The sequence below is a fragment of the Peromyscus leucopus genome, chromosome 14 (genome assembly GCF_004664715.2).
Source record: "Peromyscus leucopus breed LL Stock chromosome 14, UCI_PerLeu_2.1, whole genome shotgun sequence".
Classification (NCBI taxonomy): Eukaryota; Metazoa; Chordata; class Mammalia; order Rodentia; family Cricetidae; genus Peromyscus; species Peromyscus leucopus.
The window spans coordinates 83,000,111-83,027,902 of record NC_051075.1 but is presented as its reverse complement, the minus strand read 5'-3'; the positions used below and the strand labels follow the sequence as shown (position 1 = coordinate 83,027,902).

Genomic DNA, 27,792 nt, shown 5'->3' with positions numbered 1-27,792 from the left:
ATTATCAGTAATACTTTCATTAAGTTCTTGTATGCAAAATGACACTAGGTAAATATATATCACTGAAAATCCTGTGTTTTGTGGTTCTAGACTTTAATAATTTCCTACAGTTGGAAATAATTATGGACTCTTAAGCCAAACATGTTAAGCTGGCAAAACAAGTGTAAATCTGTACAGTATTTGTAAATAATAACCTCAAGATTTTAACAACTGGCTGTGGAAATTCAAACTACACAGTTGTGAGCTCACGTACTGCAGCACATATCCCCTCCCCTGGCTCCTTCTTCTTTATCGTCCCCTTCTCCCATCATTCACCTCATTATTTTGAAACTAACTCTCTAACTTTTATTCCACATATATTTAAGTGTAGATCTCTAAAAGAGAAAGGTCTTTTGTTGATGTAAAAACACAGCTTTCACCTCAAAGGGAATAAGAAAGCTTATTTTAGAGCCTTGAGTGACCTTGGCCTGGGCACACAGATTTAGGTTACCCTAAATACCATGTTTAAACACGGCAAACAGTTTCATGAAGTTTTTATAGTTACAAAACAGAAGAAAATCCTAAATCAAAGCACTTTTCAGATACATTGTGAGAACCACGGGTCGTAGGGCCACAGCAATGGGAGGAAGTCTGTGCTGTGGGCCTCAGACACTGTCTGACGACATTCTTAGTCTCTGAGTTAGTAGACCTAAGGGTCATAAGGACAGGCACAAAGGTGGGCAATGAAAGGCTTTCAGGAGGGCTAAAGAGATAACGTGAGGTAGTTTGACTGTGGACTTGTAATATTTCAACTCTCCACCCCTACAAAATTCCTTACCACAGGTGTGACCTACAAACATTGGTCATTTCAAATATATTAAGATATGAAGTTGATATCCTAATCTCTATGTTGTCTTTAACTTTTTATGTAAACTCAGAATTTAAATATGGAGCAGAAAAAACAGCCAATAGTGTTAAGCTTTGACAGGTAGATTTGGATCGAGCCTGTTCATCAGATTCTGTTATGATTACCTGCCAACTGCTTTGCATCATGTCTCAGTTACAGAGGGATTTGTGGCTTAGAAATAGGATGAGGCTGGCCATATTTGTTATTATCGTTAGGTTCTGTGTTAGTGTGAAGTTTTGGGACTAAGGAGAGAGTCCTCGGTGCATTGCAGTGAGGTGGGGACAGGTGGGGACAGGTGGGGACCGAGTCCAGCCTGCATCTCATGGCCTCTTCTGTGCACACCCCATTCCTGTCCCATGGAGCCACAGTCCTGTCAGTCCTCACCACCATTTCTGCTCATTTCTAAGTTTCTTCACATTTTGGAGATGACCTAGTCAGATCGGTTGTAGACACTGAGTGCTGCTTAGGATGCGGTGAGTGATGGTTACCTGTTTCTCCTTAGTGTCTTTTGTTTGGAGGGTGTTAGATATTCAGGCTTCCTTTCCCCTCTAAATTTTAACCTCATTTAGTGAAGGAAACAACATGTAAGATGAAATAATGGCATCCTGTGGCTTTATTTATTTATTTATTTTTTTTGGTTTTTCGAGACAGGGTTTCTCTGTGTAGCTTTGCGCCTTTCCTGGAGCTCACTTGGTAGCCCAGGCTGGCCTCGAACTCACAGCGATCCACCTGGCTCTGCCTCCCGAGTGCTGGGATTAAAGGCGTGTGCCACCACCGCCCGGCTCCTGTGGCTTTATATTAGTGTACTATTATTATGCAAAAAGGATATTTTTTTTATGTTATGATATGGTAGAACCAAGCATTTATTTGCAGAAATGGAATCTACAAATGATAATGCTGCTAGCATTTTAAGAAAGATGGTTCATCTTTGAGATGGTTTTTCTTTTTAAATTTTTAAAAATTATATATATATATATATAAAATTATATATATATATAAAATTATATAATATATATATATAATTATATATATATAAAAATATATATAAAATTATATATATATATAAAATTATATATATATAAAATATATATAAAATTATATATATATATAATTATATATATATATATATAATTTATATATATTTTCGAGACACGGTTTCTCTGTGTAGTTTTGGAGCCTGTCCTGGATCTCGCTCAGTAGACCAGGCTGGCCTCGAACTCACAGAGATCCGCCTGGCTCTGCCTTCCCAGAGCTGGGATTAAAGGCATGCGCCAACGCTGCCCTCCCTTAAAAATTATTTTTTTATTTTATTGTGTATGGGTGTTTCGTCTTCCTGTCTATCTGTGTACCATATGTGTGCACTGTGATCCTGAAGAGGCCAAAAGAATCCCTGGACTGGAGTAACAGGTGGTTGTGGCTCCCATGTAGGGCTGGGAGTTAAACCCAGGTTCCCTGCAAGAGAACCAACTCTCCAGTCCCTCCTCACTTATCTTTCAAAGGTGGTTGCTGTTTTGCTTGAAGAGGACCGTTTGGCAGCTGGACCCAGCTGGAATCCCCGGGCACAAGACAAAGCTCTGAACATCAGCGACAACTCCTCCCAACTAAACACAAACCTGCCATTCCTTCAGGGTAACAGAGGCCTTTCCTGATGTCGATTTATAGGCAAACACAAATATTTATATTGAAATAATGATTATTAATGTTACATATTTTTAAGTTGATGGGGTTTATTGTATATAAAATAGAGAAAGACTCAGTGGCTACAGAATTGCAAATGAATGGTGAGGATTCTTTTCTTAAATGTATATGTTAAATTTATAATTTTCATGAGTTAATTAGAAGAGGACTATTAAATTAAATTTAAATTAGTGAAATTTAGTAAATGGAAAATGAGATTGTCTGTGTTTGTTTTAAGTCTTGTAATTCTTTTCAAGTAGTTACTCAGATAATGAACAGGTATGGAAATGGTAAATAGATAAAACATATGATTCAAAGTATTTAAACTAGTTTAAACAAACTGCATTTGCAGGGGCAAATTTGAATTTTTATCTCATTTATCATCTATCTCTCTATCTACCTAACCTATCTACCTATCTACCTACCTATCTATCTATCTATCTATCTATCTATCTATCTATCTATCTATCTATCTATCTATCATCTATCTATCTATTTTGATACACTCTCTCAGTTGTTAGGCAGGCTTTGAACTCTTGAGCCTCCTGCCTTGGTCTCCCTGGATTATAAACACACAAAAACAAGGCCAATGCAGCTTCCTAGTCTCATGTCTCTCATGCCTGCTGTAGTACAAAGACACATCTCCCAGCTGCTGCCTGCGGGCTTGTACTGACAGTGCTGACACTGACAGGGTGAGCCCTGCCAGCACGCCATGAGCGAAGTTTAAGTTTTGAGTTTTAGTTTTGCTCAGGCAGACAGAAAAGATTACAGATACACAGTAAAGACAGATTCAGATGGAAAAAACCTCTAACCGAGTTACAGTGTGTTTAAAAATGCACATAGGCTTGGGAGAGAAAAGAGAAATGGTATAGACAGTCATAAAACAAAAATAGTTTAAAAATAATAAAGTCTTTAAAATAAAGTAATAAAAAATATAATAAGCCACGTAAAGATGGGAAATACATGGTCTGGATTCTGTATGTTACTGTGTTGTCTTTAGATTTGACAACTGTTTTTGTTCTATATAGTTTTACTGTGTTAAAGTTAAAGCCTTTTTATTTAGACAAAAAGGGGGAAACGTGGAAGATTCTTTTACAATGTGTGAATATATGTCACCGTGATTGGTTTAATAAAGAAGCTGACTCACACACAAAATAAATGAATGTTAAAAAAGAGAAAAGGCACCTTATTGGTGCCACTGAAAACTAGAAACCGGGCCTGTGAATGACTCAGTGGGTAAAGGCGGTTGATGCACAAGACTGGCAATCATGAGAACCGACTCCATAAAGTTGTCCACTGACCTGGACACATGTGCTTGCCCCCTCCCATCATGTACACAAGCTAACACACACACACACACACACACACATGCACACGCACACGCACACGCACACGCACACGCACACGCACACACACACACACAGTGGAGATCCAGTGGCAATGCTGGCAGAGTTTTGCTCACGAATCGTGAAGGAGCACATATAACCATTGTCATCCCTTTCCTGGAGGACTTCAGGCTGCTTGAGGAGGCAGCACTGAGGGGATGGCCGTGAGGGGATGCGGGAGGACAAGTTTGATCCCAGGTACGGATGGTATGGTCTGTGAATTGGGAAGCTAGTAGGCATGGACAGTAGGTGTCAGGTCATCACGTATAGTTTTAATTAGCTAGTCCTACAAAATTCTCACTAGACTATGGCTTAACATCCTACTGTTTGTCAATACCCTGCTACTGAGAACTGTAGGGAAAGCAGCGCTGCCTCTGAAGTCTTGGAATCCATTCTTAGAATGCTACACCTGGCTTTGGATTAGAGTAGTTTTCTGTATGGAGTTCTGAGGGCTGTTTTAAAGAGAACTGAGGTTCCTAACAATAGTGTCCTAGCAGCATGCCATGGAAGGAAGGCCATTCCAGTCATTTCCAGTGTGGTGCTGAGTTTCCAAGTCCCATGCACTTGGTGTGAGGAGCTGGTAGATGAGAGGAAGTGTGCTCTCCTGGCCTACACTTCTTTACAGAGAAAGAATTTCCTTTACTGAAGCCACAGGGTCAATGCGGACACAGAATTTAGGTTTACGCTGTGGGCATTGATCACAACCCAGATTTGGAGTGAGGATCTAACTCATTAGGTGCAGTGCTTCTTGGCATGCACGAAGCCTGGAGTTCAGTCCTCAGCACTGCAGATTGTGGTGGTGCATGTCTGAGGAGTGGAGGCAGGAAGATCAGAAGTTCAAGGTGATCCTCAGTTATGGAGTAAGTTGAGGGAAACTAGAGATGTGTGGGAACTTAACAACAGCACGCTAGATTTTTTGTTCAGCTTTGAACAGACCGTGTTTGTTTCTTCATTGAATTACATTTTATGTGAGTATTTTGAAATGTTTAAATTGCTAAAGTGAAAATGTTTTTCTTATCTTCAGGGCGGAAAGTATCCTGTTTGCATGCCTCTCGAGTTCAGAGGCAGACTGTCGTCTCTGTTCATGACTTACCTGAAAAGGCATTTGCCCCATCTCTGGATAGCCGGCACCTCCTCTGTGTGTGGGATATTTGGCAGCCTTCAGGGCCCCAGAAGGTCCTGATATGTGAGTCAAAGGTATACTCAGGAGGAGTCTGTGCTTGTTTCCAGGAGGGTGGTGGCTGACAGTAAACATCACAAGGAGAGGGTGCAGAGATAACAGGCAGAATGGGGGCCCAAGTTGTGTCCTGTGTCTGGTGCCCTTGGCTCTACACAGGTGACAAGACACATTTGTTCTGATTCTAGAAATTCACCGTTTAACAGGACATTTCTGACTGAGAAACCCAGGATTATCATGCAGGAGGCTCTCAGTCACCTGTAAAGTAGCAAATGAACATAGTTACAGGCTTAATAAAAACATGGTCAGGATGGCCACAGGGCTGGGATATTTGGGTCATGCTTTTTAGGTTCTGATTCTTTAGATGTCTTAATAGTCTTGTGATTTCTTTGTGTTTCTTTTTTTTTTCTTTCTTCCTTTTTCGCCCCCTGACAGGAAGCATGTAGTAACCCAGGCTGGCCTTGAATTCTCCATGCAGCTGAAGATGACCTTGAACTTCTGATCTCCTGTCTCTACCTCTTGAGTGCAGCATTATAGATGTGCCCTGCTATCATTGTGCAGTTTCTTACTGTTGCAATAGTGTGTTTGTCACTCAGATTCTTCTGCCTTTCGTGACTCTGGTCCTGTTACTCGCAGGTCCACGGTCATCTTCCCTTTCATATATACGTCATTTTTGATTGGGAGGTACTATGTCTTAATGTTCCTTGACTCAGCCAAACCATCAATTTCTTCCAAATATGTGAAGAACACCTTTTCCGGTGCCATTTTAGAGTCTTGGAAGTTTGCAGTAAAAACCATGAATAAACTGTCAAACAATGGACTTGCCACGTTTGAGGTCCAGACGGTTGCACTGAATGGAAAGAATCATTAAGCACATTTTATGTATCCAGATGTCTACTAGATGCCTTGTTTGTGATCATATTCCTAGAGTGGATTTCTTATTCTACTGTCCATGTGAAAAAACTCACACTTGGCCAAGTGAATTTTATTTTATATGCACAGGTCTGTGTTGTACTTAACCATATCCTGTGAGGATCTTAATCTGTGTCAGATGCCATACTTAGTGAACTAATGTCTGTGAATGTGGCTATTATATTTTTAGCCAGTAACTTCCTATGATTTACTTTTCAGGTCACATGTTGCTGCTTTAGCCCTTTAAAAGCATTTTTGCTGTTTGCCGGAACAGTACATGGCTCTGTGGTCCTTTGGGACTTAAGAGAAGACTCCAGGATACACCATTATGTGAGACTAAGCAATTGTCTCTGGGCCTTCAGGACCCCAACATTTTCCACAGGTTAGTGTTGTCTGTTCTCTAGAAAAGCCTGGGCAACTTTGAGGACTAAGGTTTTAACTTCATCTGCTTTTATTGATTCAGATTTTCCAGAGGATGAGGTTTGACTCTGGACAAAAAGGAATTTGATAAACAGAGAAAACCAAATCCATTCAAGCAGTCCTCATTGAGTGGCCAGCAAAGTTTGGGGTGTTCTTTCATATTAAATGTGTGTATTCTAAAAAATTCCCAGCAAAATAAATTTTAGATTGATTAGTTGATTGATCATGGTTTCGAGGACCAAACTCAAGGCCTAGGTAGGTGCTGTACATTGAGCTGCACCCTACCCCTAACTCCAGTGTCCTAGGTAGCCAAGGCCCAGCAGTGTATGCACACTCCTGTGCATTGCTAGGGGTGCCTGAAGCGGTGAAGTAAAAAGAGTTACCTCTTGGGGGCAGATCCTTCGTTTTACCTACATGAACAGTTCATACTGTTTTAGACTACCATAGCAATAATAACAAAAACCATTTCTTGGGGCTAGGAAGATGACTCTGTGGGTAAAGTATTTGTTGTGCAATGTGAGACCTGAGTTCAGATCCCCAGCACCCACACCCCTTTTGGCTGGGTGTATTGGTACACACCTGTGATCTCACTGGGGAGTTAGAAGGACTCACTGGCTAGCTGGTCTTACCAGCTAGCAAGCTGTAGGCCAGTGATTCTCAACCTATTTGTTGCAACCCCTTTGGGGTTCAAACAACCCTTTCATGGGATTGCATATCAGATATCCTGTTTACATTATGATTTATAACTGTAGCAAAATTACAGTTATGAATCAGCAATGAAAATAATTTTATAATTGGGGGTCACCACACATGAAGAACTGTATAAATGTTCACAACATTGGGAAGGGTGAGAATCACTGCTCTAGGCCCAATAAGAGACTCTGTCTCAAAAAAAAAAAAATAGCATGAAGAATTATCAAGGAAGACAACTGATGTAGCCCTTGGTCTCCACATGTACATGCCTGCACGTGTACCCACTCACACATGTACACACAAACATGTACATATACAAAGAGTAAGCATGTCTCACCTATAGGACTTCTAAGTGTTTTATGTACATGGGCTCATTTGGTTCTTGTGCTAGCTCTCCATCCCTGTTGCTTAGAAGGGTGAAATGCTCGTCTGTGCCACACTGACTGCACAGGCAGAACCTGAACTCAGAGCCATCTGGCTTAGGCTTTGGCACTGTGGCCTTTGTTGATTGGCCTCTTCCCATAGGAGCTGACATCCCATTGGCTGAAAGAGCAGGCATAGACCTTCTCATTCTCACTCTTCTCCAGTCTTGTCCCTTTCCCGTTCAGTCTCAGGAGCACAGGACACCACTCGAGCAGAGCACTTGGTACTGTCTTTTCCCATAGGCCATCAGTCTGTGTTCTGTCCCCAGTCTATGTTCTGTCCCCAGTCTCTTTGTCCAGATGCTGGAGGACCAGGCTCTCACGTGCCATTGGGGGTTCTTCACTGCAGAGTTGTGGGGTGCACTCCCTCAGCTCCCTGGAGCTCTGTTGCAGTGTGCCAGCTGTTGCTCTGCACCTCCCCAGCGTTGGTCCTATCGTCAGGTGGTGGTGTTGAGCTGGCTATTTAGTAAGCATACAGTTTAATTTTGTGGGTTTTGATTTTCACTGGAATAACTAATGATCCTAAATTTATCTTCATGTGCTTTTTTATCAACTAAATATTTTTGTTGATTATGCCTATTCAGATCTTTGCTCTTTTTTTTTTTTAAATTGGATTGTTTTCTTAAGTTTGTTTGTTTTTGGAGAGAAGGTCTTGTTATGGAGTCCTGGCTATCTCAAGCTTGCAGCAATCCTCTTACCTCAGCCTCTCGGTTGCTGAGATTGCAGCGTGATTCATGCCTGGCCAAATCTATTTTATGTTTTTGCTGTGATGCTAGAGATCGGACCCAGGACCTGGCATTTGCTGGGCCAGCACTTTACAGACTGAGCTCTATTCCCACCTATGAAGTTTTATCCAGTCTGGATATGTTTTACCTGTTTTTAGTCATACTCCACATTCCTTTTTGTAAAACTCCCTCATTTTAAATTTGGTGGAATTTGATTATCAGTATCTTCTCTCATGACCATGCTTTTAATGTCATGATGAACAGGTTTTACTCAACAGAAAGTCAGAGGGGGTTGGGCTGTTGCCCATGTTTTCCTGAACTTTTGTAATTTTAGGTTTTACATTTAGGTCTGGTCTGCATGATGGGGGAGGTATTAGTCTACAGGTTTATTATTATTATTATTATTATTATTATTGTATATGAATGTCTCATTGAAATTCTCATTCTTGATGGCCATTTTCACTGCGTCCAAAGCTTTTTTGTACATGTAGCTCTCATCAATTTGATTATGATGTGTCTTAAGCAAGGACCTACATCCTTCCTGCTCCTGGCCATCACTGAACTTTTCATTGTCTCTGTAGTTTCTACCCTTTCCAGAAAGTTCTAGATTTGAAATAAAGTGGAATAAACATTTTCAGATTGGGTAAGGGTAAGTGTGTAAGTTTCTATCATGTTTTTTAGTGGCTTAACAACCAAATAATTTTTTCCTTTATATTCTTAAAATAAAAAAAAATATAAAAAAACAAAACAAACGTTATGGATAAATTTGTCGATTTACTTATTGAAGGAATAATTTTACAATGATTTGTATATAGGTCTTTGTATGAACTTGTTTTCACCTCCTCTGGGTAAATACCAAGTATAATGGCTAGATATTTATTTTTAACTTGACAAAAATCAAGAATCACTTATGAGATAATCCTCTAGGCATATTAAAAGGGGATTATCTAGATTAAGTTAGCCTCTGGGCATGTTTGTGAGAGATTATCTAGTTGTTGAGATGAGAAGACTGAACTGGAGGTGGAACCATTCCATGGGATGGGGTACAGGCTGCATGTATGAGAGAAAGTGAGCAGTTGAAACGGATCTCTCTCTGCTCCCTGACTGCAGATGTAATGCTACAACCATGGTAAGGCCCGGCCGCCATGCTTCCCAGACGCCATGGCTGTGTCCTGGAAGTGTGTGCCGGAGTTGACCTGTTCTGACGCTGCTCTTGTCAGACCGTGTGTCAACTAAAGACTCAGGCTGCGTAGTGAGAACTTGCCATCTGCATTCCCACAGGCGGGCAGTGAGGCCTGCTGCTGCTCCACACCTCACCAGCACTCAGCAGGACCATTACTATAGGATTGGGTCATTCTGCATGGTCACATTTCCCTTGTGACATGTGGAGCGGTCCCACCTTTCCTTATGCTCATATGCCTTCTGCGTGTTTTTTTTTTTTTTGTAAAGTAGTTAAGGTCTTTCTCTATTTTAAAATTTCTTGTTTTCTGATAGTTGAATTTATATATTTGGATAAAATACTTATGAGGGAAGGGTTTTGCAAGTATTTTCTCCTATTCGGTGATTCTTTTCATTCTTTTAACTAAGTAAGGCTTTTAAATGGGTTTATTTTTGTCCCTCTCCAAGCACTCTTAACATCACAGATAATGTTTCCTTCTCCTCTGTGTACTGTATTTTTATCTGTGCTTTACATGTAAAAAGAGCAAGCCATTTTATTTCTCTACTAACCAATTTTTGCCCTTTTTGGGAGATCCTGTTGCTATGGAGAGTGTTTGCAATGATAGGTACCATATGGATTTTGATGCTATTATAAAAAGTATCTTTTTTCAAACAGAAAAGAACATAAAAAATATATTATATGACTCAGACTCAAAGTTTTCTTTCCTGATGCTATAATAAACTACCCTAAGAAAAGCACCTTAAAGGCAAAGCTATTTAGTCGACTCATAATCCAGGTTATTTCCATCACAGCAGGGAAGTTGCAATGGTGGGAATTGGTCACATTGTGTCCCCAGTCAGAAGCAGAGAGCAATGGCATGCCACATGCCACAGCTCAGCTTAATCTCTGCTTTTCTAGGTGTAGTGCTCAGCCCAGGGAATGGTGCCCACTTACAGGGACACTCACAGGCCAGCTTGACCTCGATCATCCTCACTGAGAATCACACGTGATTCTAGATTGTGTTAAGCTGACAATTAAAACTAACTATCACACAATCCAGAAGATACCTTTTAAATATGACATTTTCTAACTGCCTATATAATAAACATTTGAATCCAGCATTGTTTTCAAAGCACTAAATTCCTAAGCTCTGCATGGTATTGGCAGGACACTGGTGTGACCTCCCTCCCTTCAGATGCCTCCTCGTACAAAATGATGCAGCATTTGCTATAACTCAGGCACGTTCTCCTTGCACCTGCTGTCATCTCTGGATGACTGTGTATATGATGTGTGAGTAGCTGTTGTGCCCCAGAGTTGAGGGAACAATGACAAGAAAAGTCTGCGCATGTTGAGTACAGGACCATTATTCCTCCACGTATTTCCAGTCATGGTTGTTGAGTCCACAGATGAGTACAGAGGGATGACTAATAAACTACTCTATGAAAGGGCTTCCTTTGTTTCCTTTTGCCATGTAAATATCATCCGCAGAACTCAGGAGTGTGAAACTGTGGAGCTTCTAAAGGAGAACTGGCTGTTGTCACACATGGATCCTTCACATCTCATGTGAATTTCCCCTTGGGAGGCCTGTAATGTCTCCTCATTGTATTGTTCATTAACTTTTTCTTAAGTTCAATACAACACTTCCCCCTTTTTTTCCCCTGTTTCTCTGTGGGGTTTTGATTTTGGGTGTGATTTGTTTGTTGTTTTAAGTACATTTCCCAAAGCGGTCTGCAAAGATCTCATTCTTCTCAGACTGCTTGTCTTCTGCTTTGTGTTTTCTTCAGGGATGGGGTAGGGCAGGAGAAGAGTCACATCTGAAATTCTTTCATTTCTTTATTTTAATTTCTTCCTGCAGTACCTGCACATGGAATTTGAATTTCTGACTCCTGGACATTCTGTAGGACCTGTTCTATTCATTTGTGGGTGGCAGTACTTCTCCTGGTAGTGGCTATGTGTCTGTTTCAGACAGCTTGGTCCTGTGCTCTGGCTGTGCTGTTCTCTGCCCTTATAACTTGCCCATAAACAGCACTTCCCTAAGGCCCTCTTGTATGCCCCTCTCTCCCCAGCCTTCTGGAGTGCCTGCTTGAGTTCCTCATCCTCATGACACTCTTGGGCTTGGAGTTTGTTGACCTCCTTCCCAGCCCTGTAGGTCTAGTGCCTCAGTGGTGAAACACCTTAGCCACGGCACAAGCTTTGGTCTTCATTTCTTTTGTCTCCTCTTATTAGTGTTTTGAGGTTGTAGTCTCTATTTGCTAGAGATGCTGAAAGTCAAGATCATGGACCTTGACATGTGGCTTTAGGAGAGAGGTTTATGGAGAGAGTCAGGTCTTTAGATCCAGAAACTTCTGCATATTTCTTAACATATAATGCTAATTTCATTGCTCAGCTGTATGACTCACAGTGGGTACTATGGGCCTTTAATCTCTAGATGGAGTCCTCACATCAGTGAACCACCGAAGTCCTCTTCACGCCATAGAGCCGGTGGCCACATCTGCCTACAAAAAGCAGAGCTTGGTGCTTTCACCCTTTTCTACTCAAGAAGGTACAAGAGCCCTCACGCCCACAAAATCCTTCAGGCAATAGTTGTGCAGAGTGTTATGCTTATTTAAAGCTGCTTTCCTTCATTTCTGTTTCTGCTTTCATTAGAGATGGCAGGCTTGTCCTTTCACATCGCTTCCCTGGACGAGAGTGGTGTTCTCAATGTGTGGGTAAGTAGGAAGTGCGGGGCCACTTATGGCTGAGTGAGACCATCCGGGAGGAGGTCGGCACCTGGCTGGGGAATGGGTCAGGGATAGAACAGAACACGGCAGTAAGACCCTGTTCTGTGAAGGGGTATGGGATTGTATGCCGGGCCTTTGGGAATGCATAGCAAGGCATCGGTGTGAAAGGATGTTAGGACTTTTATAGGGAGCTACTAATGAGGTTACTGAGAGAATAGTAAGATAAAATAATGAATAAATTTAAGTCAGTTCTGAAGCAAATTATTAGTCTTTTTATAAAGCAATTATATTTTTAGGATCTAGTGTAGCATGTTATTTTATTAGAGCTATTCTTTGTTTAGATTGTTTCATAGTTACAAAATGTATCGGTATTCATTTTTTCAATATTCTGTTTTTAGGTGGTTGTTGAATTACCAAAGGCAGATATCTCAGGTTCAATGAGTGATTTAGGTAACTATTGAAGTAAAAATTAATTAGTTATTGTTTGCTAAAATTAATAGAGATTAAAGATATCACAACCTGCTTTGAAAAACAAGTAATTAGCAACCTGAAAAATGGACATCAGGGTTGTATGGGCATCTCATTAGCCAGAGTGATTGAGTGATGTCTAATGGGTGTTTCCTTCTGGAGGTGTCCTAAGTTCTGCTCATAGCTGGCATTCATTCTGCCTCGTGACATAACTTAAGTGACTGTCTTCTTTTCCAGTACACTTCAGGTGTCCACGTCCCAAGTCCTCCTAGTTTGGGGCTTTCTTCTGTGGATTTACCCAGTAAGACCCTCTGTTCTGTGAAGGGGTATGGAATTGTATGCACATGAGGTCACTAAGTGTGGCTCTCCTCAGGCCACTTGGAAGTGTCCCATAGAGAGCAGGAGAGATGGGGAAACACACTAGGGTCCCCGTGGTTTGCTGTTTTCAATACCACTTGGTATGGCTTTCGGTTCTAAGAGGCCCCAGACAGTTCACTTCTGTTGAATCCTGTGGTCTAGTTTGTCTGCATTTTAAACTCAGCTATCTTACCCTGAATTCCAGCTGCTAATTTTATAATGAAAAGGTCTCCTCTCATCTTACCTGTTTCAAGAGTATATCCCCAGATAGATCTGAAAAAAAGGAAAAAAAAAACCAGGATTGACACTAGCCTTACTCCAGGTTCTCAAATTCAGAAGCAGGCTCTTCACCAATCAAGTGTTGATCACATCTTGTTGAAGTGCTGTTCAAACCAGTTTTTACTGTGGCTGTGGTTGAGACCACTGGCAGCAGGCCTGATGTGTAGATCTGCCACCTCTGTGATGGCATCAATATTGTTGAACAGTGAATATAAGAGACTAGTCATACAACACACTTGGAATTGCCCTTCCTAGCAGTGAGTTGAAGATATTTCTGCAGGCTTTTAGTTCAGCTGCGTCAAGGTTCTGGAGAGCACCCTGCCTAGAACTTTGTTTTACTGTATATAAATCTCTAATTCTTCCCTCTGCAGGAATGTGCAAAAGGGAGAAGAGCTTTAAGACAGACATTGGGCTGAGACAACTGAAGGGTCCATATCTGAGGAGAACAAGGAGGGAATAGAAAATAAAGCCAGGCCTCTGGAAGTCACAGTTCTGTGGTGTTTGAGTGGAAGTTAGAGCTGATCAGATTAGAGGAGGAATTCAGGGACACTAGTGGCCATTCAGCAAACTGGAAACCTTGGGGTTTCCAATGATGGCTTTGAATGACAGGCGCCTTGGATATTTACAGCACAGGATTTGGCATTTTGAACTAAGTATTCAATACATATGATGCCCATTGTTCTCATCAGTCCGAAAATGTGTGGGTATCTGGATCATGGCCCCCGTGGGATTCTGATAATGACCTGCAGATTCTTGACTCTCCTCTTCAGCAAGGCACAGGCACCTCCACCAGATTTAGAGGGAGTCCTGCCTGCATTTATATTTTGGCATTCCTTCTGGTTATAAATACTTAAATAAGGAAGTGAACCAGACAACTGTAGGTGGGCTTTGGTTTAGCTTCCATTAAGAAGTGTTTGTGTTTCTGGTTTGTCTGATTCAGGTCTGATACCTGGAGGGAGGATCAAATTGGTGCACAGCACTGTGATCCAGTTGGGCAACAGGTGAGACTTCCACTGGGGATTGAACACGCCCCTCATCCCAGAAAGACTGCTTCCTATTAAACTCATGTTCTGTTTTTGCAATGAGGACACATTTTTCTCACATTGAGTTTTTGCTGTGTGAATTATCAATAATAAGCCAATGTAACAGGTATATTTTTCAGATATAATGTTAATATGTATTCGTAAAATGTTTCTTAGCTTATAAATAAATACTGTTTGTTTTTCATCCAATTTTAATTTAGACTTAAAGTTAGTTAAACTTGATCAAATCAAGTTTTAGGAACTGGAAATATTGAAGTAAATTTTATTAGTAAATTTTTATTTCTAGCTGGGCATAGCACACACATATAATCCTAGCATTTGGTAGATAGAAGCAGGAGGATTAAGAGTTCAAGGCTATTCTTGACTATACAGTGAGTTTTCAATCAGCCTGGGATATATGAGAACCTGTCTCAAATAAATAAATAAGCAAACAGAAATACCACAAAACAACAAACAAATAAAAAAAAGTGTATTTCTGCTTCTACTCATAGAATTTAATATGAAGTACAGATTCTTAGTGAATGTTCCAGTATTAGTAGTATTTACGTGTTACTTTTTGGTTTCCAAAGACATGTATATTTCTGTCATTTACTCAGTGAGGCTAACTGTTAGTATGTGAATTACCCTTGAAAAATCTTTGAGCCTGCGTCCTCTTCGTCACACAGAATACAGTGAATACAGTCATGCTTAGAGATTTCAAATCCGCTTACCTGACTGAAGAGTCATGGAAGCAGGTCAGTTAAAGCCGTCAGATGTGCTGCAGAGCCCGGCATGCACACGCTCTTGGGCCGCTCCCTGAGAGCGTTCATGCGCTGCACACCTCTGCTGAGCTACTGTGAGTCTCTTCTCTCTGCTCGAGACTCTCTCACTTCACACCATGCATTGTACTTACTTTTAACTATAGTTTCCTCCAGGATTTAACTGTGCACTCCTCTAAGGGAAATAGCTAATGTGTTTGTTGCCATATTTCCTCTCAAAACTCATAGCTATGTTTTTGCAAGATCTGTGGGAAAGAAGGGGTAGAGGCAGAGTGGATCTAAAAAAAAAAAACCCTAACTCTGTAGCCTCCTCTACCTTGGGTAAACTGGGGTGGTTGGCCAGACTGATACACCAGGTCTTTGTCCCTTTTCTGCCACCTGTGGACTGTGGATGTCCTGGGAAAATGTCACTCTGGATGTAGTAGCCATCTTGCCCTCAGTGATCCCAGCAAGCATGCCAGTGAAGTAGAACATTCCTTGTTGGCATGGTTATAAGAGTATGATGTGTTGTTAGAATGAACATAGGCATGTAAGAGCCTGAAGGAGGGAAGGATTGGATCCAGAATGAGATGGGAGCTTTTTGGAAAAGTGATATGTGGTTCTTTGAGTAAGAATGGTCCCTATAGGCTCATATACTTGACTGCTTGGTCACCAGGGAACAGAACTGTTGAAGAAGGATTAGGAGATGTGGCCTTGTTGAAGGAAGTGCATCACTGGGGCTGTGCTCTGCGATTACAAAAGCCCATGCCAGGCCCAGTGTCTCCCTCTCTGCCTGCTCTCTGTGGATCAGGATGTAAAGATCTCAGCTACTGCTCCAGTATCAGGCCTGTCTGCTTCTTGCCATGACCATGCACTAACCCTTTAAAACTGTCAGCCTCCAATTAAATGCTTTCTTTTACAAGAGTTGCCTTGGTTATGGTTTCTCCTGACAGCAATAGAACACTAAGACATCATACTGAATTGATCCTTGAAAGTTTGGTAAAGGAACATGTCATGGCTCTAAGGCAAAAGATATCTGTACTTAGAAATACCAGCAATCTGCTGTTGAAAACGATGGGATGAGTTGGTGCTTGGTCTTGACATGCCTGCTGCTGTGCTGACAGTCTAGACAGTGTCTTGGAGGTGACAGGGTCCTATTCTGAAGAAGTGGAATGTCATATTTGAGATGTAGGATAATCAACTTGGAAAAATGTGAGTTTGCGGTACAGAAAGTCTTGGAAATTGGAGTGAAGGACACCAGTTAGGAGGCCAGTGTAGTGGCCTGTGTGGAAAACAACATGGGTGTGGAGAGCTAGATGTGACTTAAAGAGAAGAAGTGGAAATCTGCCTGTCAGCTGATAGAAGCAGTGGGAGGGAGGAGCTTCCGTTGGCCCCGCCTTCTACTGTAGTTTGATTGCGGGTAGTACAGATGAGAAGAAGAAGAAGAAGAAGAAGAAGAAGAAGAAGAAGAAGAAGAAGAAGAAGAAGAAGAAGAAGAAGAAGAAGAAGAAAAGAAGAAGAAGAAGAAGAAGAAGAAGAAGAAGAAGAAGAAGAAGAAGAAGAGAGAAGAAGAAGAAGAAGAAGAAGAAGAAGAAGAAGAAGAAGAAGAAGAAGAAGAAGAAGAAGAAGAAGAAGAAGAAGAAGAAGAAGAAGAAAGAAGAAGGGTTATTGTCTATCATGTGTATGAGTGTTTTGCCTGACTATATGTAGGTGCACCACATGCATATCTGTGCCAGCATAGCTAGAAGAGAGCACCGGATCTCCGCGAACTGGAGGTACTGACAGCTGTAAGCTGCTATATGAGTTTTGGGAACAGAATCCAATTTAAGAACAGCAAATGCTCTTAATTGCTGAGCTATTTCTCCAGCTCCAAATATAATTGTTTTTGTTTGTTTGTTAGTTTTGTTTTGTTTTTTTAAGAAAAGAAAATCTCTTAATGCTAGGAACAAAGAAAGAAGTTAAGTTAGATAATAAGGTTTTGAATTAGTGGTGACAACCAGGAGGCCAGGTTAGGCCTTTACCATAAACCTGTGGCTCAAGCCCTGTGCAGTCATAGAGGCACTGGGCTTGCCCGAGATAGAGGCCTAGAATTGAGACCCCTGTACAGGACTCTGGAATTCACTGCCTCTTTAGTGTGAGGGAAATTTAGAAAGTTTCACCCCTAGGTAAGGGAAATTGGATACTCAGAAGAACCTGAGACCTCAAGCTAGATGTGTATGGGAACCTGCAAGCTGGGATGTGAACATCAGAGTCCCAGGGGCCTTGAGACATAAGGACAACTGCCTTGTGGGAAGCTGGGACTTAGGGAATTTCCACAGGCCTTCTGCAAAAGATGAGTTCACAAACTTTATAGGAACCAGAAGCGTGAGAAAACAGTGCACCTTGGTGCACACATAGGATTAATCAGCACACACTGGTCATCACAGTGGAATTCGTCAGAATCAACTACTAACTCACCCTCTCTCTCAGCATCAGACCTGCTGGCAGTTGTACAATACACTTTTAGAAACAATGCTGTAATTTCCAAAATTTCAACCAGCCAGTGGTTAAATAGTAGATTCAACATAGTCAATAAAAGAATCAGTAAACAGGATGATGGATCTGCAGAAATGATCAAGCATGCGATACTTGAAAAAGAAATAGGAAGCAGAGTAGCTGAAATCATGGAAGGAGTGTGATATACCTGCTCCTCATTGGAGATACATGGCAGTGCTAGGTGAGTGTAAGGTCTTGTCATCATCCAGGTTTGCAGAAGCCATGTGCTCATCTCTGCTCTTTATTTTTCAGTCTTTCCCATAAAGATAGTGAATTCTGGGAATCCACACAAACACTAAGTGTCAAATTTCTGCCTTCAGATCCGAATCACTTTGTTGTTGGCACCGACATGGTTAGTAGTGTCTTACATTTCATCCTTTCCACCCAGCCTTACCTGATAAATATCTTTATGTCAAGTTAACTTACTGTTTGCCTTTGTTATAATGTCTGAATTGTTTCATCAATATGGCTTTGTGCAGTCTTGTGTCTAATGCTTTTCTTTGGCCATTCTTGGCATTCTTGTAATAATCAGGGACTTATAAGCCACAGTACCAGACAAGATTGGAAAGTGTCTCCTAAGGTGTTCAAACCTCAGCAACATGGTGTCAGACCAATAAGAGTTAATGTGATCGAATTTTCACCATTTGAAGAAACAGTATTCTTGGTAAGAAAGTCACTTTTCATTGATATTATTTGTCTATCGGGCATCATAATATTGCAATCCAATAGAAAATTTAGAAAGTTTTGGTCTCTTAGTAGTCTACAAATTTATCATTTATTGGGCTTCAGTGATCTAAAAAGGAGACATGGACTATTATTAACAGAAAACTGAATCAAATTGATTCAGAAAGAATTCAGAAATTCTTGAGAGAGATTAGCTCTCTCAAGAAATACTTTGTTCAGTTACAAAGTACTTAGAATTTAACAGGAAGATGCCTATGGTCAACCAGAGGAAGTAATCCAGCCCTGAGAATTAACCCTCTCCTACAAAACAGTCATCAATTCCTTCTAAGGCTGCAAGCTCCTCACTTAATTACCTCCTGCTGGATTCCATCCCTTAAATGTCACACTGCCTCTCAACACTGTTATTGTGAGGCCTTGAGTCTCTGGCACAGCAGTCCATGGGGACAGACTTCATTCAGACCACAGCGGTGGTCTGCTATCTGCCTGGTTAACTGTGCCGTCCCAGAATACACAGAGCTTTATACCTCATACAGAGGAGCCAGTTTTCAGTACTCAAGACTCTTCGTATCTGAGTCAGAAGTTGTGCACCCAGACATTGTGCTCAGAGATTATTTGGCTTAGATCTTGCCCCTATATCCCATACAATTGTGTTACTTATCTGAAATTAGGGTTTAAACGTATTTCTGTTTGTGTTTTATTTTAGAATTTGATTTCTCTTGTTTATATTCTAGTCAAAATATATAATTTATTATTTTAGAATTTTATATAAGAACATCTTTTTTTTGAGTATGGGAGAGGATTAAAGAGTAAGGAAGAATTAATCTTCTCTTTATAGGCTAATAATTTGGTCTTTCCCCAAACCAGCCGAGTTTTGTTTTATGAAAATTTCAATCCAAAAGAAACACATAACCGTACTGTCAGTACAAATATAACTGTTTAAAAGGGGCCACTCCACCTGTGGAGCCTGCCCTGGCACCCTGTGCTGAGTTGGTGGCACTCAACACACACTCATTTATGTTTTTAGTGAATGCAGTGATGGCTGGTGTCAGTTTCCAGGGTGAGTGCTCACTCGCTGTTTGTAAGGATAGGTTTAATGTCTTTATAGTCAGAAAACAAAAGCAAGTGAAAATGTTATTTTACAAGTAAGGCAAGCTAATGAACGCTCCAAGAAAAATTTGGGGGTATTGAGATTTAATTCAGAAAGAAAGAAAAACAGTGTTTCCATACCCCAATTGTAGGCTGGCTGTTCAGATGGAAGCATCAGACTGCACCACCTGATGTCTGAGAGGCCTGTCATGCAGTGGGACAGCAGTACCAAGGGCCGCTCTGTTACTAGCCTGCAGTGGTCCCCGACAAGGCCTGCTGTGTTCTTGGTCCAGGATGATGCATCCAGGATCTATGTCTGGGACCTTCTTGAGAATGACCTGGGTCCTGTGGCTCAGCAGCCCATCTCTCCAGACAAGTGAGTACAAGGCCCATCACCTTCATCTCTGGTCTTTCTTAAATCACGAGTTTAAGTTTAAGTTAAATACTACATTTATATACTGTATAGTCAAAACTGCTTTTTAAAGGTACTTTTAATTTGCGCCAAATAGAACACAGAGCTCCTATGTGCCCTCTGACCCCCACATGCAACCACTTTGCTTCCAATGCCTCCGTCCAAGTGTCCCTGCAATGACTGACCCATCATGGCCATCCTGTTCTACTTTACATCAGCTTCACTCTTAGTGTTCAGTTAGGCAATACTGTGAAAATCTCTTTAAAATGCAGTTGTCTTATATTTAGTCTCAAAAGGCGCAGTGGATAGGAGAGCAGTGTAATAGTTCCCATCATCATTCAGGCAGAAACATTTTCTGTGAGTGCCTTGCGGATTTAACATATGTTTGAATGAACTACAACTTACTCCCTCTAGTTCCTCAAAGAGGACAGGACATATGAGAGTCATGGAATCTATGTTCTTGTCAGACCCTCCAGCTCTCTGCACCTCAGTCACACCAGTCCCCAAGCATCTTTCCACCTGCACGTGGAAGAAACCTGCTGATGTGAATCGTCATTGATACTACTTTGTCTAAAAGTTTTTTTGTATGTATGTATGTATGTATGTATGTATGTATGTGTGCGTGCACACACGCGCGCACGTGTATGTATGCACAAGCGTATATGCTGTGGTGCTCATGTGGTGTTCAGAGGACAACTTGTGAGACTTAGTTCTTTCCTTTCACCACGTAGGATCCAGGAATAGAACTTAGGTCGTCAGCCTTGGTAGCAAGTGCCTTTACTGGCTGAGCCATCTTGCTGGCCCATTGTTAATTCTTTGCCTTTGTTCCTTTATTTGAAAGTATCAATATTTATAGAATATTTCATTTGGCAGACTTCTCTCTTAACCCCAATTTGTTTAGTCTCCTATATTTTGTTCTTGGAATATATATCTATATTTATCTATCTTATCTATCTATCTATCTATCTATCTATCTATCTATCTATCTATAATGTGTGTGTGTGTGTATGTGTGTGTGTATGTGTATGCCAGGGCCTTGGAGTTTTTATTTTTATTTATTTTTTATTGAAAATAGATTTTTTTCGTACAATCTATTCAGATTTCCCCTCCCCCAGCTCCTCCCAGATCTGACCCACTTCCAGATTCACCCAAATCCACACCCCTTCTTTTTCTCTCTCATTAGAATACAAACAGGCAATAATAATAATAATAATGATGATGATGATGATAATAGCAACAACAATGAATAAGATAAAAACAAACCAGAATAGAACAAAACAAACAAATGGAAAAAGCCAAAGAGAAAGCACCAGAGCAAGCGTGCTGGGACACGCTCACACATCCTGAGAATCCGTAAGACATAATGTATAAGCAAAAGTTCAGTAAGGTTAAAAAGAGTCTAGACAAAGCATTGTGAGGCACAGAACTCCACACGTGCCATTGAGTCTGTTTTGTGTTGGCCACCTGCTGCTGGGCGTGGAGCCTGGCCTTCCTGTGGTCTGTGTTCCCAGTACGACTCCCTGAGGTGGTTATCAACTGGAGATAGCTTCTGGCTTAGGGGTGTGGGTTTGTGTCTGCTTCCCCTTGTGTTCTGCACTAGAACCTCACCTGGCTTAGACCTGTGCAGACAAGTGTAGGCTGCCACAGTCTCCGTGAGTTCATAAGTGCTTCGGTCCTGTTGTGCCCTAAAGGCCTTGTTTCCTTCGTGTCCTCCATCCCCTCTGGTTCTTCCAGTTTTTCTGCCTCCTCTTCCACAGGCTTCCCTGGGCCCTGAGGGGAAGGATTTGATGGAGATATCCCATTTAGGAGTGAGTGCTCCACAACTGCACATTGTGCAGTTATGAGTCTCTGTATTTGTTCCCATATACTGCAGAAGGAAGCTTCTGTGATGATGGATGATCAAGACTCTGACCTGTGGATCTAGCAGAATGTTGTTAGGAGGCTTTTTTGTTTTTTTTGTTTTTATTGCTACATTTCTTTAGCAGAACAGTAGTATTTGGTTTTTCCCTAGTACCTGGCCTATCCAGTTTCAGGTTCTTGGCCACCTAGGCAGTGTCAGGGGTGGGTTCCATTCACGGAGTGAGTCTTATTCCACTCATGCAGTCGTCGTCAGTCACTCCTACAACGTTGGTGCTGCCATTGCGCCAGTGTGTCTCGCAGGCAGGCCGCCATTGTAGACTGCAAGGTTTGTAGGCGGGTTGATGCTTATGTCTCTCCTCTGGTAGTGTGCAGAGTACCTTCCAGTACCGTGAACACTAAGTCAGTAGGGATCAAGGCTCTGGGTAGGTATCAGCTTGACTTTTCCATGTTCAGTGAGTTAGGTAGATGTTGTCTTCAGCAATAGGGTCTTGCTGTCAGTTTGTGGAGAGCAATCAATGGCCTGAGCAATAGCCTGGATTGTTTGAGGTTTTTATGGGGCCCCTTTGGCCAACAACTCAATTAGATGTAACCCATTCCTGACACTGGAGGTTTATTTTGGTTTCAAGAGATGTCTAGTCTCCTTTTTTTGGAGATTGCAATTTATATTTCTTTCACATATGTATATATTTTAAGAAGTGTCTACTGTATTAGGTTTTCATATGACTCCGCAATGGCCCTTAGTTTTAGCTGTCCTTCCCCTATTCCCTCCCGTATCCCCTCTTCCCTTCTTCGTTGATTGGTTCAACTGAAGTTTAGGACAATGAGGAAGAAATTATATTGCTTTTTGAAAAGGAAAGAGTGTAAAAGTGACCCAGATAACATTTTGATGGACTATAAGAGATATATTGACAAGATCTGATAAAAGTGGTAGGTAGATTGGTATTACTCTAATTAAATATCCATCAAGAGAACTGGCTATAGTGGCATGTATGTAATCCTAGCACTTTCTGAGGCAGGGAGATTACAAGTTTGAGGCCAGCCTGGGCTCATGGGGAATTCCTGACCAACTTGGGTTACATAGCCTGAGCTTGTCTTAAAAGAAAAGGAAACAGAAAACATTGGGACTGAGCATAGTGGCTCGTGCCCATCATCCCAGTACATGGGAGACTGAGGAGGCTCACTTAACTCAGGGATTAGAGAGCAGTCTGCACATCATAGTGACACCCTGAAAAGAAACTTAAAAATCATTCACTCACTCCAGCCTGGGTTCACACACGAGTACATTTTACATCTATAAAGTCTTCCAAGAGGAGTCCCAGGGAGGCCATGGCAGAAGCATTGCTGGAAATGGGAAGGATCTAGAGGGGACAAGGTTGCCTTCAGATTGTGTTTCTGAGATGCTCTGCTGGAGGAGGTAAGGGTAGAATTGGAGACATGCCCTCAGCATGGTAGGGACAGTGGCATGGAGAGGGCACACAGGGTGTCAAGAAGGCCCCGGTTTCTTACTAGAACACATGATGGGATGGGTGCAGTGTAACACAAATTGCTAAAAGGTCTTATGTAGTGGTGTTTGCTCCACCCAAGAGGTCATGTACAACAGCAGGAAGCACCACCTCCTTTGAGCCATCTAGCCCAAAGTCATGGGCGGAGCAAATACCACTACAGTCTTATAAATAGAAAACCCAGAGCCAGACATTGGGGTGAAAGCTGAAAGATCAGAGAAGCAGAGCAAGCCAGCAGCAAGTTCTTACCTCTACAAAATCCTCAGTCTCAAGAGCAAGGCTTCCTGTTTACTCATGCCTTACATACCTTTCTGTGCCCTGCCCTCTTCCTTCCTTCCTAGTGCTGGGATTAAAGGCATATGTGCCTCCCAAATACTTGGTAGCATAGGCATGAGATCTCAAGTGCTGGGATTAAAGGTGTGTGCCACCATACCTGGCTTTGTTCCCAGTGTGGCCTTGAACTCATAGAGATCCTATCACTCCTGAGTGATAGGATTAAGGGTGAGTGCCATCACTGTCTGGCCTCTATGTCTAATCTAGTGGCTGGCTATGTCCTCTGATCCCCAGATAAGTTTTAGTGGGGTGCACAATATAGCACCACAGTGCTGCTCACAGGAGGTTGAGCGTCTGAAGCCCAGGGACAGGCCTCAGCTAGAGAGCAGATTGTGGGCCTCGGCAGTTACTCAACGGTGGTTCAGATTGGTGGCCTGAGATACTGGGAAACCTCCACACTGGGGATCATCCCACTGCCTCTGTGGTTGGGAGGGCCTGCTGAGGCAGTTTGAAAGCCCCAAGGTTGGAAGGTATTGACTCCTGAAGCAGGAAGGAACGAATGTCATATGGGACTGTCACCCTTCTGTGGGGTGGTGGGGGGTGTCTGCAGATAGGCATCCTTTGAGCTGTCTTCATGGATCTGCCAGTCAACAGATCCCAGAGATGCAGAAATTGGTTTTCAACAGATTTTCTATATTTATTTTTGTTCTAGTATTTTGTTTTTAACATTTTTTAGTTCCTCTTCTATTTCACACTTCCCTTGAATATAGATCTTTTGAAAGACTTGGGTACAGAAAGTCACACACTTGTATACTGACCTCCCAGTTCATGTTCTCTCTCACCTGTAGGCTTGTGGCCATGACCATCATGGGGGATCCTGAGAAGGTCAGTGGTAGCTTTGTGGCCCTGGTGTTGGCCAGGGCCTCTGGCACAGTCGACATCCAGTACCTGAAGAGGCGGTGGACCATCCCAGCGGCAGATGAGCACAGCCAGCTGCATGTACTTCTTCAGAAATGAAGATTTAGTGTCAGGAGAATGATGAGTACATAAGACTTGATTACAGGATGGATCCCTTGACTCTGTGTTCATGTGCATTTGTGTACATAGAATATGTATATTCTGTACATAATTTGTTTTAGAAGAACGGTACTTTGGTATTCCCAGGAAATAAATCACTATTTTTAATGGAAACAATGAACATTTTAGTATATACTAAACTTCAAAGGAAATACCAAGTGATGTCCAAAAGACTCTTCTAAGAGTATTTCCAGTTATTTTTGGAACAATTTAAAAATACTGTCACATTTATTACTGGATTTTAAACAGCCCACCATGAAAATGTACTTTTATGGACTATTTTCTTATCCATGCATAAAATGATGAACATATATCTAAAGTAAAAAAAAATTGCTCAGCCTTCTGTTTTTACAGGTTTTTTGCATACCAGCTTTTGGTGTGATTTGAATGACACTCATAGAATCGAGTCAGACGCATTTTACAACATGCTTCAGCATGAAAACCTTCTTCATACAGAAATAATACAAGTGAATAAATTGTCTTGAACATGGAGCAGTAGGAGACACATGAATTTATTTATGCTGTTGTAACAATTTGTAAATCCCAGAAACTGGTTTCTCACAGTTGGGGAGGCTAGAAGTGTAAAGTTCTGCCTCCAGATGTCACATGCAGCCATGTCTTTCCGTGGCAGAAGGCAAAGGACAGAGAGAGTGCTACCCTGTCCCCTTCCCCTCTCCTACAGCAGCACTATCCACTCAGGAGAGCTCGTCCTCCCCACAGGCACCATCTCCTAATACCGTTCCCTTTCGGTCCAAGTCCCAGCTTGTGGATTGGAAGGCCACACATGTCCAAACCACACGGGAGGAGAGTCTGAGGTTGAGCTCATGGGAAAACTCCCTGCGTCTTGCCAGCAGATCTGTAGGGAATGCAAACAGCACATTTAAACTCGTTCTGCACTTTCCCAGCCAGAACCGGAGTGCTCCGGCCAGAAGGCAGCTGGACAACTGTGCTGCCTGCATCTGAGCCGTGAGGACAGACCCTTACTTCCCTGGTGCAGGGCAGCTGTACGTCTGACTTTCCCTTCGTGTCTGTGTGACTACCCCAGCAGCCCTTCGTCGTTGCCTCCTTTTTCATCCCGTTGACTCACAGCCCACTTGTTTATCATGAAAATGCCAGAATAGTTCAGACTAGTCTGTCCCGTCTGTCAGTTGTAAGAGTTCAGATCTGTCTCAGTGTGTACTTGTACAGGTCATACACCACAAGACACACATGCAGGCTTGCACAGGTACACACACATGTAGCTTGCACATGCTGACCCAGTCAGGGACTGCTGTAGTTGGCTGGTCCTCTGTCATACCGGTCACTGAATCACAGGAAGCAACGGGAACTGCAGAGATGGAGGAACACAGTGGCGGCCACTGCTTGGCAGGAAGCGAGAATGTGTGAGAGAGGGCGTGTTGATGTGCTTGGCACAGTGCCACTGTGTACGTGTGTGCTTAGCCAAGCTGTGTTAAACAAAGGGCTGGAATCTCCTTCTGCAGCTTTGTAAAACTCATGACTCAATTACAGATGAGAATGAGTTGAGACACTGGGCTCAGTCGTTTGTCTAGAATGTTTAAGACAGATGCTGTTTATAGGTTTCTTTCTTAAAGTTAGAATCAGTATTCCTCTTTCTTTGGATCTCATCCATGTCTCAGTGTCTGAGTCTTAGATAATTGCAGTGGATGACAGTCACCTCCATCCTTCGCTGACTCTCTGCTGGATCTGGATTTCTTCCTGGTTGCTGTGCTTTTGAGTTGTGTGGCCCAAGCATAGCAGTGTGTGAGAATTATTTTTAATGCAAAACCACGTGGATAGATGAAGATAAACCTTCAGGTTTTGTTGTTGTTGTTGTTCTTCTTCAGGGCTGTTCAGGCTGACTTGTATCACAGGAGAAGGTATGGTGGACGGAAGAGACAGTGAGGAGGGCCAGCACTCTAGTGGCTGTGTGCCCCTCTGGAAGACTGTGTGTATTTGAGGTACTGCCTTGGAGGTGGCACATTATGTGTGACCAGAGTCATGCACTGAGTACAGACAGGGTTCCTGCCTGGTGTTGATCCTCGATAGCATGCTTTTCCCTGTCATTCAATCTGTGTGGCCTCCACTCCACAGTCTCGCAGAGTGTTTCCTTTTCAAGCTTCACAGCTGAATATTCTGTGAGTTATACAGAAATGCAGTCATCACAGAGAAAGGAAAACAGGCCAAGCTGTTTGTCCCCCTTCTCCACTCTAGGGAAGACAGCCATGGTGTGTCTTTCCCTCTACACTTCTTGGCCTCAGTAACAGGGACAGTGAAGGACCAGAGGTAACCATTCCAGCCTGTGGTTCCCTATCAAAAAGTCTCCCCCTGGCTGGAAGTGTGCAGCTCCTCCTTTAGAGTGGAAAGATGACAATTTGAGGGAACAGCAAACCCAGGCATGAGGTCGACTCAACATGGAGTTCTTTGCCATGTTTAATCCTCACTGTGAACGTGGCTGGATTTAGTCACCTAGGAAATGGAAGAGCACCTTGGATTGTGTTTGTGGGTGCAGTTCAGAGAGGATTAACTGAGGGGAAGGCTTACCCTGGAATATGGGCCACATTGTCCCCAGGGTTGAGACCCTAGAAGCAGATGAGGGTCAGCATTACCTTATCTTATCCCTCCATGATGGGAACTGCTCCACTGAGTCACACTCTCCCTGACACCATGGCCTGAGCCCTCAGAAATGATGACAAAGTCAATCTCCTCTGAAATTGTTCCGTTCCTAGTTTCTGTATAGTATTCTGGTCATTGTGATGTTAAAACAGGTTAACAGAGTCAGCGGTGAGGATGCTGGAGTAGCCTGACTAAGGAGAAAGCAGGCCGCGAGGCCCTGTTAGGAGAGGGCTAAGTTGCTGGAAGAAGGGCCAGGATCCCCAGGAGCCTGATGGAACACTAAATGCTAGGGGAGGGATAAGAATAAAAGAATTATTTCAGAATTGGTGTAATGGTGTTTTTTTACCTTGAGTAAGTTGTGTTTATTGTAATTCCACTTCGTGTGTTATGCTGATGTACCTAGTGGATTTCCTGGGGTTGACAGTGTCACTTTTTTCGTTGCCCCTCCTCCCAACACAGTTGTGCCTTTCTTCCTGCTGAGCTTTCCTGGTAGGGGGAGAGGCTCTATTGAAGGGTCTTGTCAGGTCTGGCTGGGACTTGCTTCCGATTCTTCCCATGATATCTAGGGTTCAGGGTGTTGGTTTTTAAGACCTTCGCTTTCAACATTCCGCTGAGCACCTCGGTGAGCCCTTGTTTGAAGCACAGGCTTCTTGGTGGGGCTGGGGCTCCGTTGTTTGGTCAGGCCAGTCT

General features: G+C 42.4%; 1 protein-coding gene across 1 annotated transcript in view; it reads left to right on the top strand.

The window, feature by feature from the left end:
* Nucleotides 1-24,979, top strand: part of Dync2i1 (dynein 2 intermediate chain 1) — a 51,975-nt gene extending 26,996 nt beyond the window's left edge. The window contains exons 12-22 of the mRNA XM_028880917.2: nucleotides 2,386-2,515; nucleotides 4,973-5,145; nucleotides 6,257-6,419; nucleotides 11,885-11,998; nucleotides 12,103-12,164; nucleotides 12,575-12,626; nucleotides 14,221-14,281; nucleotides 17,848-17,947; nucleotides 18,128-18,259; nucleotides 19,518-19,741; nucleotides 24,261-24,979. Of these exons, the coding sequence (XP_028736750.1) occupies nucleotides 2,386-2,515; nucleotides 4,973-5,145; nucleotides 6,257-6,419; nucleotides 11,885-11,998; nucleotides 12,103-12,164; nucleotides 12,575-12,626; nucleotides 14,221-14,281; nucleotides 17,848-17,947; nucleotides 18,128-18,259; nucleotides 19,518-19,741; nucleotides 24,261-24,429 (1,380 nt within the window). The 3' untranslated portion in view covers nucleotides 24,430-24,979. The remainder of the gene's footprint in view (nucleotides 1-2,385; nucleotides 2,516-4,972; nucleotides 5,146-6,256; nucleotides 6,420-11,884; nucleotides 11,999-12,102; nucleotides 12,165-12,574; nucleotides 12,627-14,220; nucleotides 14,282-17,847; nucleotides 17,948-18,127; nucleotides 18,260-19,517; nucleotides 19,742-24,260) is intronic.
* The last annotated feature ends 2,813 nt before the right edge of the window (nucleotides 24,980-27,792 follow it).